This window comes from Vigna radiata, chromosome 7 (genome assembly GCF_000741045.1).
Source record: "Vigna radiata var. radiata cultivar VC1973A chromosome 7, Vradiata_ver6, whole genome shotgun sequence".
NCBI lineage: Eukaryota > Viridiplantae > Streptophyta > Magnoliopsida > Fabales > Fabaceae > Vigna > Vigna radiata.
This window is the reverse complement of record NC_028357.1, coordinates 30,911,607-30,923,665: the sequence shown is the minus strand read 5'-3', so window position 1 is coordinate 30,923,665 and position 12,059 is coordinate 30,911,607. Positions and strand designations below refer to the sequence as shown.

Here is a 12,059-nt window from a genome sequence, read left to right as displayed (position 1 = left end):
GGTTTTGGGCGAAAGTTCCTAGATCCAAATGGGAAGCTGTAATTTGGACTGTTAGCAAATAATTTCAGATATCAATTTGTCACTTCCTTACCAATAGAAAAATAATAACAGTACCAAAATATTTCTTTTTTGTTATACGTGTAGTTTGCATACCAATTATTAACATAATGTTCCAATGCACTCATATGTATATCAGATATTTTATTTTTATTTTAAATATCATTTATTTTAATTTTAATATTGTTGCGTACGGTGTCCAGAGTACTGTACAGTTTCTACACACAAACAGGCCAACAATTCAAAACGATCACCCAGGCCAGCCAGCCACCCTGACCGATCACATGTGTATATTATAAACGATAATAGCTCGTTAAAAGTCCTTAATGGAAATTAAAGTGTGATTGAGCTGTCATCAGGTCCAGGAAAGGTAAAAGCCCATTATAACTAGTATAAATAAAGGTCTCAAGTATGACTTTGAGACCACGTTGCACATCATGCACACCACATGCATCACTTATAATGATAACCGTTAGATCATTTTTACTCACTTGATCGTCGGAGTGTCTTTGACAGATATGCGCCTACTCGACTTTGAGAAGAAGGGAGAATGAATCAGGTGTCAGTCCGCCCGGTCTTTGAGATAATTTGAAATGTTTTTAAGAGTCCTCGAAACCCGACCAAAACAAATATATTGTAACGTAAAGTTATCAATTTTCCAAGACTTAAATTAATTATAATCAAACATAATTATTGAATAAATAGGACAATTTGGTCTATAAGATCTAGTCACTCAGTTTCAAAGTATTTCAATAAATATTTCTGATGTAAACCGATCTTAAACTGATCATAAGAACATTATTACAATTAGTATCTATATTAATTGACAATTATGAAAGTTAAGTTGGGCAAAACAATTATACGTTGAATTTGCTTCTTGAATGTTAGGCCGGACCGACCGACCAAACGGCGAATTAGTTTCCTGAGGCCACTTGGTGAGTTCAATGACTTGGGACAGCTGTACGGACTTCAAATAGTTTTAGATTTCTTAAATAAAAACTGTAAAATTTATCCACTTAACAAATGGTGGTAAGATAAAGACTTTTTAATTTTGCATAGATATTATTCATTTTTTGCTACTTACACCTCATACTGTCAGGTTATTTTTTAAGAACTGGTCGGTTAATTTTAGTATATTTTTTAATCTAAAAACAATGCAAACAAAAGATGGTTGAATACGTATATCCATTTAACCCAAGTGATCAACTCCAAAACTAAAACGTTTTGACAGCCAGACATTTCGAAATAATGATATTAAACAATTTAAGTGATATGTTTTTATGGAACGTTTCTAAGAGATTGTCATGCTTTACGAGCATATTTAACATAAAATAAATATCATTATAAAACAAATGATAATAATGTAAACTGTTTTATGTAGATTTCTTTTACACTATTTATAAGTAATTACAATTAGTCTTAAATATAAGTTTTAAAATGATTATTGTAAAGCAGTTATAAGTTTTTGTGATTATAAAATAATATAATTTTAAAAAAAAGTAAACCTTTTTTTTTCAAAATTATAATATGTAATGTGTTCAAAGAATTCAAATCACCAGTAGTCAGTCTTTGGTGTCATATTTATTATTTAATAAATATTAATTAATGAATGCATGTGCAACAATAAAACTAAATGTATTTAAAAAATTAGTATTACTTATTTCCTTTATGACTTCCTAATATTTTTCATTATTCCTTTTATATATTGCTTAAGTTTAGTAAATATGTCATAACATCAAAAGTAAATAAATTTATTCTCTTAATAAATAAAAAATACTTATATATATATTCTAAATTAAATATTAAAAAGACCAACTAAACTTGTGGTCTTCTTGTTCAGGTGAGTTTTAATAAGTAGATCAATTTGTCAAAATGAGATTAATTGAGTTGAAATTTTAATATGTCAATTTGTTTTGGTATGACCTGTCTAATTTATCAAATTAACAAGTCAAAGGTTAGTCAATTCGTTTCTAATTTGTTGGTTTGTTTTATTTTTTAGATTAGAAAATTAAATTTAATTAATTAAAAAGTTTGAAATTTTTATATTATTGGTATAAATATTCATTATTATTATTATAACTTAAATATTTAATCTACGAATTAAATTCTAATTATTAGTTATTATAAAATAATTTAATATGTAAATAACATAATTATTTTAATTTATTTAATTGAAATAATAATTAATTAATTAAAAGTTTAGAAAATATGATTAAATATGTTTTCAATATTTATAGGTATATACAAACAAATTTTAAAAATGTGACAGACTAATACATTAATTTGTTTTGTGACGAGACCAATTGTTATTTATGATTAGTTTTTTAGTGATAAACTAGTCCGACCTGATTTATATTTGGCAAGTTAAGGACGGATCCGATTAAAACAAAACGAGTTAGACTAACTCATTTACCACCCTAATTTCTATATTATACTTATATAATTTTAATCTTTACTTCTTAATAACATGAATCGTGTTATTGAGATTTTTAAAACATTAAGTATTTAAAGTAATACTTAGATATTTAAAATAGAAGTTGAAAATATAGTGTTGGCTATATATTGCAATATGAAAAGATATTATTGGTATGATTAAAATATGAAATGCTAAAATTCAATCATCACAATAGTTAAACATATTATGATAAAAAAAATCATTTTAATATCAAGCCTCTAGAATAACATTGTTAAAATTATCACTGCATTTAAAATATTGTTCGCAATAAATATATAACTCCTATTATATTTTTTTTTTTTGTAAAAAATGTCTTGAAAAATCGAATAAGAAAAAAGTATTTTAATATATTTGTTTATTTATAACTTAAAAAAGCTATAAATACATGTTATTACAAAAAATAATAATCAGATAAGGACTTTGTTTTTATATATATTCATTTATCCTGTCTTGCTAACATAAAGCGCTAAAGAATTTATAGAAAAAAAAAAAAAAAAAAAAAACTCTCCTTTGGTAACTATTGAAAACTCCATTATACAGAAACAATAAAGTAAGTTGGGTTCAGAAACTAGCGGGCCAAATAACGCAAAGTTGAGAGTGATAATTTATAATTAAAAACAGTACAGAAAGAATTATGTTATAAGGTGATATAATATAAGGTTATTATAGAGTGAGATTAAAATATTAATAAAGAGATTAGAAGTTAATAATTATATATGAGGGAGAGAGAAAAGATTGGTTGGGTTTGTTTGTGTGAGAGGTACCACTCAAAAGCTGCTTCCTCCTTCTTTCTCTCTACACATAACAGAGCTTCTTTCCCTCGTTTCCCACCCAAAACTGACCAAGACTATTCAGCCATCTCACTTTTCAACACGTTCAAAGTGAACCCAACACAGCTTTTCAGTTCTTATACAAACACACACCACCACCTTCAATTTTATCTAATTTGGGGATGGCGTGGGAAAAGAAGAAGATGAGATTGTTGGTGGTGATGGCGGTGTTGTTATCGGGATTGTGGTGTGTGTCCTGTGAGAGAGAGAAAGAGAAAGAGACAGAGAAAAGAAGAAGGAACGCGTACGCCACCATGATGTACGTAGGTACGCCCAGAGACTACGAATTCTACGTAGCTATACGCGTACTCCTGAAATCGCTGGCTACGCTCGACGCTCAAGCCGATCGCGTTGTCATTGCTTCTCTCGATGTCCCTCCTCGCTGGATTCGAGCTCTGTAAGTCCCACTCAATAATAATCTTTTTTAATTATTTATTTATTTAGTTTTAGTTTTACTTTATCAGCGTCTTCTTCTGCTCTGCTGCAACTGAAATGAAATGGGGTTGGGTAGGATTGAGAAATTGGGAGCGTTAATCGGGTTTGCAGTGTGGTCTAGTACAGTGACAGCGCACAATGTTAATGGCTTTTAGGGTCTGAACGTCCACGTCCAAAGCCCTTCGAAATCCAAAACCTGGCTCCACACACTCACTTTCTGCATTCCAAACCTTTTTTTTTTTTAACATAATACAAATTCCTAAAAATAAGATTTCATTAAAATCTTTTTATTCAACACAATATAAGATTTTTAGTCCACGTCTTTCAACTGTTTGTTAAAAGTTCATCAGATTTTTATTTCTAACCGTGCTTTTTGGTATTATTCGTTTTTAGTCTTTTGTAAGGAGTGTTTTCATCTGGTTTATATAACGTAGTATTTTTTTTTTTTTACAGAATCAGGTATATTTTTAAAACGTTTATGAAAAAAAAAGTAGCTATCAGCAATTTCATTATAACTGACATTTTTTGAATGGAATGACAAGATAAGGGTATTGTTTGCCCTTGTTTTGTTATGGTGTTGTAAGTTGTCACATGACACGTGATTTGTTGTGTTGTGTGTTTGGGATTGCGCGTGAAGTTCAAGGGCGTTTGACGATGGTATCAACGTCCTTGAGAAATGGGATGGTTCTTTCGCGTCTTGTTCCTATTTGGTCATTGTTTCTTGCGGTCGGCAAATGCTTTTCTAAATAACAAGTTTTCTTAATGAAATTTTAACAATTTTTTTTAATAAATTTTTGATAATAAAATATATATCACTGTTTTATTGGTATGTTTAAAATTATTTTAAAAAAATATTTAAGACAAATCAATCACAAAATATCACATTATCAAAAAATTATTAAAAAAAAAATTGTTATAAAGACTTTTTTTTCCTTTCTTAATAGGATCAATTTTTGAAAAACTTTATTTAAACATAGTCTTTGTGATGTTTCCGTTGCAATGTTTTGTAAATATTTTTGTTTTATTAAAAGAATTATCCGGTTCTCGAAAAAAAAATTAATAAAAATATAAAATAGAAAATTATGAGAATAAATAACGTATATATATATATATATATATATATATATATATATATATGTGACTTTATTATTATTTTCCTGACAATATATGTACAATATTAAAGTGTGAGACGTAATTTTTGTAATTAATATTTTCGGAGTTTTCTTTTGACGAGTTATAGTTCGCATTTGTTTTGTTGAAAATTATAAATACTTTAGTACAGTATCTATAGAGGGACATTTAATGTTTTTATGTTCTATTTGAAGAAATTAATTCTCTAGAAAAAATATTCCTCCTTCTATCACAGTGCAGTTTTAGTCTTACAAAAATACATTTGTTTGAAGTATTATTTTAAAAACATTGTGTTTAAATTACTCTTAGCGTAGCATATTTATTTTTAAAAAGTAAGTTATTCTACGTTAACTTATTTTGGAAAGTGCCGTATTTATTTTAGTAGAAAAAAACTGCAAAGGAAATTTAAACAACATAGTGTAAAAGAGGGAGCGTGTTTTTGTTTGTTAATGTAATAAGCTTTTTTTCTTATCATACATTTATTGGAGAGTACTTAAGGCACTCTATTTAATATTTATTTATTTGAAAAGAAATAAAAGTACTATTTTTAATGAAAAGAAAATATTTTTCATTTCTTACTTATTTTAGGAAGCATGTTTTATGGCATTTTATGTCAAATCCAATTGTCATATTTCTTTTACATTATTTACCAAATCAAATACTTTTTTCTTTTTAGTTTTTAAGCAATCTAACTTTTTGTTTTGATTTGTTTCAGTATTAACTAAAATGACTATTGATAAATTATAATACCGAAACAATTCAGTTTTACTAATTTATTTTTATTAATAATTAGGTTTATACCGAATTCAAGTATTTTTTTGGAAGTCTACTTTGATTAAAGATAAGACTATTTAAATATACATAAGTGAGTGCAAACCTCACCACTTCTAACAATTTTTTTTATAATTAAAAACTATAACACCTAATACTATAATGAATGTTTAAAATTTAACTTAATTTGATATTTTTAAAATAGGCATACTAATAAATATCGTTTGGCCCTGATGGAGAACGTAGATTTTTTTTTAATAAAATTAACTACTCTTTAATAAAGAATGGCTCTGACGAACTTTGATCTACAAAGTTCTACTCATTTTAGTAAATTAAGCTAATATTTAAATTTTAAAAAAGTGAAGTCTGTGTCTGTTGCATATTTGTAGACGAATGAGTATTCAAATGGTAGTAATTAATAAAATATCAAATATTTAAGATTTAATTTTATAACGTGATAGTATTAAAAATTAAATCATTGAATATTTAAGATTTAATTTTACAATGATAAAAATAATAAATATGTTAAATTGGTCATGGTCAACATTTTTTTGATATATATTAGCGAAAACATTTTAACATTCTCCCATAATAACATGGATGGAAACAAATTGAGAAACAGTTTTTGTTAGATGATGCAAAGGAAAATAGTTTTTGAATTTTGTTAACATTAGTTTGTTAAAGTTAATTCAAAGTACATAAAAATATTTAAAAAACTATTAAAACTTTTTTTTATTAAAAATATATAATAAACATTTTTTATCAATGGAATATTATTTTTTATTACTTAAAATAATTTTTTAAATTGTCGCCACCAAAACTGATATTAAAAGCAGTACTATTTATTATGTTGATTCTAACAAACTCTGTTTTTTTAAGAGAAATTATTTTAAGGTGTTTTTCTTTTTTCAAATTTTTACATATTAAAGGTATTTGGATTTTACAGTCCATAATTTGGGTGTTTTGAAATGTCCAATTAAATAGGCATTTATAAATGTATTGCATTTCAATGTGTTTAAAATAATTTATTTATCCTTAAAAAATCATTTATGTCTTGTTTAAGTTTACTTTATCATGGGATTTTAAGTTAGATGTGTCATTTTAGTCTTGCACAATTAAGAGGAAAGCATTTAGGACATTTGTTTTTAAAAGAGATAGGTGCACCTATCACTTATCGTTCATTTCAATGGTTAAAACAAAAGCACCCTTCTTGTCATGGTATTTTTTTTCTCTAATTGTGTCGTGGTCGTGCCACGTCGTTTGCAGTGGAAATCATTGCACGAAATTTGGCTATTTCTTAATATTATCACTAATGCAATCATGCATTATTGTATTTGACGTTGACACCAATATATTCTCTATTAATGTCTTTTAATGAAAAATTAGTTTCAATTTATAATTACTATTCTTAAAATACGTATCAGCAAATTCGCATCAACCTTAAAAATTTAAACGAGAATTTGATTTTATAACTTTATCTCCTTTAAGTTTAGGATCCTCCTTTGTTTTTGCATTGTCCCATGTAATTTTGTTCCTGTTAAAAATCGATATCTTAATAAATAAAAATCAAAAGTATTTATATTCTTCGATAATTTTTAATCCAAATCGATTCAAGCTGATTTATTTAGGTAGTATTCCTTTCATTGGGTCGAGTATTTGAATAATTATAAAATAAAAATAGTAAAAATGGAGGAGTACAAAAAAAAAGTTGTCTCAAAAGTTAAAACGAAAATATAAATAAAGTATTAAAAATAGATAAATATATTTTTATATTTTTATATTATAGTTGAATTGAGTCAACTGATATTAGAGAGATATTTGAACGGATCCAATTAATTTGGATTTATCAATTCTAAAACTGAAGTATCTCACTGGTTGGGTCAATTGCCCAGTGGCCACTCATAGCTTCCAAGAAAACAGATAACAATGCCATAATGAAAAAAATGATGTTACTTGGTAAGCCTGAAATGAAAAAAACGTTAAGCTTGATATACTACTATGCATAATAGATATTCTTATCATATTCCTTAATTTATGAGTACAGTTCCTTGAAGATAACTGGCATTAAAGATTAGAGTTGTGCTACATGAAACTGATGGCTAGGGTTTTAGACGGTGGTGTGTAGTGGTCCCTACGATCATGCAAAGAGGGTAGAAATAAATATTGAAGGCATAAAATAAACGAGGAAGATAATTTTTATGTGTATGAACAATAACTGAGGGTTGTTTGTTATTGGTGTGTTGTCCAGTGAAAAGGAAGATGGTGCGAAAGTAGTGAGAGTGGAAAATCTGGAGAACCCATATAAGCATCAAGACAATTTTGACAAGAGATTCAAGTTATCGTTGAACAAACTGTACGCGTGGAGCTTAGTGGAGTATGACAGGGTTGTGATGTTGGACGCAGACAACCTCTTCCTTCACAACACGGACGAGTTGTTTCAATGTGGACAGTTTTGTGCGGTCTTTATCAATCCTTGTGTGTTCCACACGGGCCTTTTCGTCTTGCAGGTACAATTTCACCATCTACGAAACTGCGATATAACTCCAAACTTTCCACAATCATTCCCACATTTTTTTAACTGTATATAGATGCCATATAAGAGCAGTATAATTTCTTTTTACATTAATACTAGTATGTATGATAAATTTATCAATTTCTATGATAATCACTTTGTTAATTATCATTATAGTTCTCGTTACACGACAGTCTATAAAAGTAGTCAAAATTTGAACTAATTTTTAATAGTTTTTTTGTTTAATAGCAAAGTTTTGTTAGGAAAAAAAGGTAATCTTATAATAACAAGTTGTACGATTAGTTTTCTCAAGAGTGTGTATTACCACCTCCAAACTAATCTTAGTTAAATTTTTTTATTGACTATCTTTAGAGCTCTGATTAAGAAGTATCATACATTTTGTTAATGCCATAAAAAAATCACCTTTTCTTTCTTATGTTGTCAAATTATTTAAGTCTAGTTTGATTAGGCTCATTTGAAAGCATTTTGAATTTAATAGATCACATGTCTGTTAGGGAATCCAATAAGTTGAGTGTACTGAATGCTAGTCTTAACTCAAAACGTTATTTATGTGAAAAAAAATGATCACCTAAGATTCTGTGTTGTACTGTTTGATATTTGCAGCCATCAATGGCCGTATTCAAGGACATGGTTCATGAATTAGAAAATGGGAGAGAAAATCCTGACGGTGCAGACCAGGGTTTCATAGCTAGCTATTTCCCAGAGTTGCTTGATAAGCCAATGTTTTATCCACCATCTAATGGCACCAGGCTTGATGGAACATATAGGCTTCCTTTAGGTTATCAGATGGATGCTTCTTACTATTGTAAGTATGTATATATTACAAACAAAAAGGAATGTTCATCTTTTAGTTTTTGAAACTTCACTCCTGAAAACTTGATGCATGCTAATACCATTTCTGACATGTTCAGATCTTAAACTTCGCTGGAGCATACCCTGTGGACCAAACAGTGTGATCACATTTCCAGGGGCACCATGGTTGAAGCCATGGTATTGGTGGTCCTGGCCTGTCCTGCCATTGGGCATCCAGTGGCATGATAAACGTCGTCAAACTTTGGGGTAAGATTGGATTTCATTTCAAATTTTCAGACCTCATAGATGATTCTGTTCCTTTTCTTTTTTACATTTTTTCTAGGACCACTTTGATTTCTTGCACATCATTTGAGCTTATTTTAATGGTAACATTTCTCTCAAATATGAACCATGGTAACAATTGGCGTATTATTTAGTGCAGTTATGGTGCGGAGATGGCGGTGATACTTATTCAATCAGCAATATATTTGGGCATAATAGCAATGACTCGTTTTGCAAGGCCAAGTCTCTCAAAGTTGTGCTATAGGCGCTCTGACAAGGGCATCAGCTTGGTGCAGAACTCTCTGAAATTGGTGGCATTGTGGAGCATCCTTGCTGCTTACACAACACCCTTCTTCATTATTCCTCCCACAGTTCATCCTTTGTTAGGATGGCCAATCTACTTGCTTGGTGTCTTTGCATTGTGCTCAGTTGCAATCAATGCCTTTCTGCTTCCAATGTTGCCAGTTTTGATGCCTTGGCTTGGAATTGTTGGTGTCTTGATGGTCATGGCTTTTCCTTGGTATTCAGATGGGGTAGTGAGAGCATTGTGCGTTTTTGGTTATGCATTCTGTGCTGCACCATTTGTGTGGGCATCTATGACTAGGATAATGGCAGGGCTTCACCAGTCTCTAGAAAGGGAAGCTTTTCTGCCAAGAATAGGAGGAGAATCTTCGCCCCCTTCTTGGTTTAACAAGTTATATTGAACTTTCAAATTGGTCATGCTACAACATGGATGAAAGTTCAATGAAAAATTAAAGGGGAGAAAGTGCCATGGATTCAGCTCCATCAAGATATTTGTTATGGTTGAAATTATATACATTCTATTCTTTTGGAGGCAGAAGGTCATGTTGCACTTACTACCAGCGGCAGCTAGTGTGTGTATATAAAGATTGTTTTGCTATTTTTCTCATATACTGTAACAATTGCACTGTTGGTTCGTGTAATCAAATTTTTAACATTTACTCACACCACTGAATCTCTTGTTCATATAAATTTAGAGTGCAACATAATATAGTGGGAGAGAATATACACCTTAGGAGTTATTTTAGTATGTTTCAATCAGAATTCAAATTTCGTGGGCACACCTCATGTCACACAAGTTCTCATCATGTTGATGAGAGAGGTAACTTATTAGGAGATGGATAATAACAATTTTAAATGAATTTTTTATTTTTCTTTTATATTTTTTATATAAATAATTATATTTTGGAAATAATATATATCTACACTTCATCGTATTTTTATTTTTTCAACTATTATTTATATTATAAAATATGTTTTATAGAGTTTTATTACGTTTCTTTTATACAAGTACAATAATTATAAACTATTTCATACATTTGATATTGATTCTTCATACAACTTAATTGAAAATAACCTCGTTTTTTTTTTTAATTTACTGTTAATATCCGTACAGTGTATATTATAATCAAGATAAATGTTCTATAGCATGTGAAATTGATGAGCACCGTTCTCGTATTAAGCCTTTAAAAATGTATCGTTTACTTATTATTTAAAAATACTTTTTTCATGTCTCAAAAATTGCTGATTTAATTAATATTTGAAAAATTGTGTGTGTGTGTGTGTATATTCGCCCCTGACCCTAAAAAGCTGGTTAATTGTATCTATTATTGTGTGCTAGCCCAATAACAGATGAAAAAAGTTCTACAGGCTGAGGGAGCCCAAAGATGGGTCCTATTATAACATGAAGAAATAAATGGGCCTAAATTCTAATATTACAGCTTAGCATTTGGATCGAGTTTGACTTAAGAACTCAATATGTGTTTTCAATTTCTAAAAAATTTGACATTTTTACATTTCTTTTTATAAAACAATATTTTTAATCACTGAAAATGTAAAATTATGAATCTTTTGGTTCGCGTACTAAATTCATATCAATTTTGTTGAATATAGAATAAAAAGTAATACAAATTTTGTTGAATATAGAACAAAAAGGAATACAAATTTTGTGTGAATTTAAACTAACAAACTTGCGTACTTTTAGAAGAAAAATACCTTTTAAAACAAGTGAGTCCGATTCTATTACTTAAAAAAAAAAACTAGACAAAAAAAAGATAGACACATACATGGTTACATATACCATTAATATATAACCTAAAAACATTTAAGGTATTTACTAAAAGAAAACATTATATATATTTATCGGATCTATATATATTCACCTGCTTTACAAAGCTTAATGTAAAAAAGATATTTAGGTAGTTCATTACTTCTATATATGAGTAACATTTTTTAATGTATTTGCTTGTTATTGGAGATAACTACTACTCTTCAACCGTAATGTTAAGGAGTGGTGCCTGCAAGACACTCAACACTCATATTAACAATACATATATGGTAAGATGCAATGAGTAACAATTTTATCTAATAAATAATGTTCCTTTTATATTATTTTTATGTACACCTATATCAAATACACTAAACCTAGTTTAGAAGTATTTAGAGTATGGTAATATTTGATACGAATCTTCTTATAATGTAGACCTTCATCGTAGATTGAGATGATTTATGGTACAAGAGATGACACCATCTCAATTTTCGTATTAAATTATTAACAATCATTACAATTCCCATGACTAATTGCAGTTCTTAATATATAATGTACTGGAGATCTACCGGACAGTGACACTGAATGTGTAATGATTTGACCGGACGATCATAAATGGTAAGTAGACAATTAAGGTAAAATGGTGATTATAGATGATTGAGTTGTAATTGGATCTTGATTAAGATCTTATTAATTCAAAACCCA

The 12,059-nt window shown here is 28.8% G+C and overlaps 1 protein-coding gene across 1 annotated transcript; it reads left to right on the top strand.

Moving 5' to 3' along the window:
- Window positions 1–3,232: 3,232 nt before the first annotated feature.
- Window positions 3,233–10,252, top strand: LOC106765851 (putative glucuronosyltransferase PGSIP8). Its single transcript, XM_014650611.2, has 5 exons — window positions 3,233–3,739; window positions 7,928–8,186; window positions 8,816–9,017; window positions 9,124–9,271; window positions 9,447–10,252. Exons 1-5 carry the CDS (start codon window positions 3,465–3,467, stop codon window positions 9,988–9,990), a joined length of 1,428 nt encoding a protein of 475 aa, XP_014506097.1. The 5' UTR covers window positions 3,233–3,464; the 3' UTR covers window positions 9,991–10,252.
- Window positions 10,253–12,059: the final 1,807 nt, after the last annotated feature.

Coding starts and splice junctions, on each gene's coding strand:
- LOC106765851 (XM_014650611.2), top strand. CDS start 3,465: ATGGCGTGGGAAAAGAAGAAGATGAGATTGTTGGTGGTGATGGCGGTG. Junction 8,187..8,815: donor CGGGCCTTTTCGTCTTGCAG/GTACAATTTCAC, acceptor TGATATTTGCAG/CCATCAATGGCCGTATTCAA. Junction 9,018..9,123: donor GATGGATGCTTCTTACTATT/GTAAGTATGTAT, acceptor TGACATGTTCAG/ATCTTAAACTTCGCTGGAGC.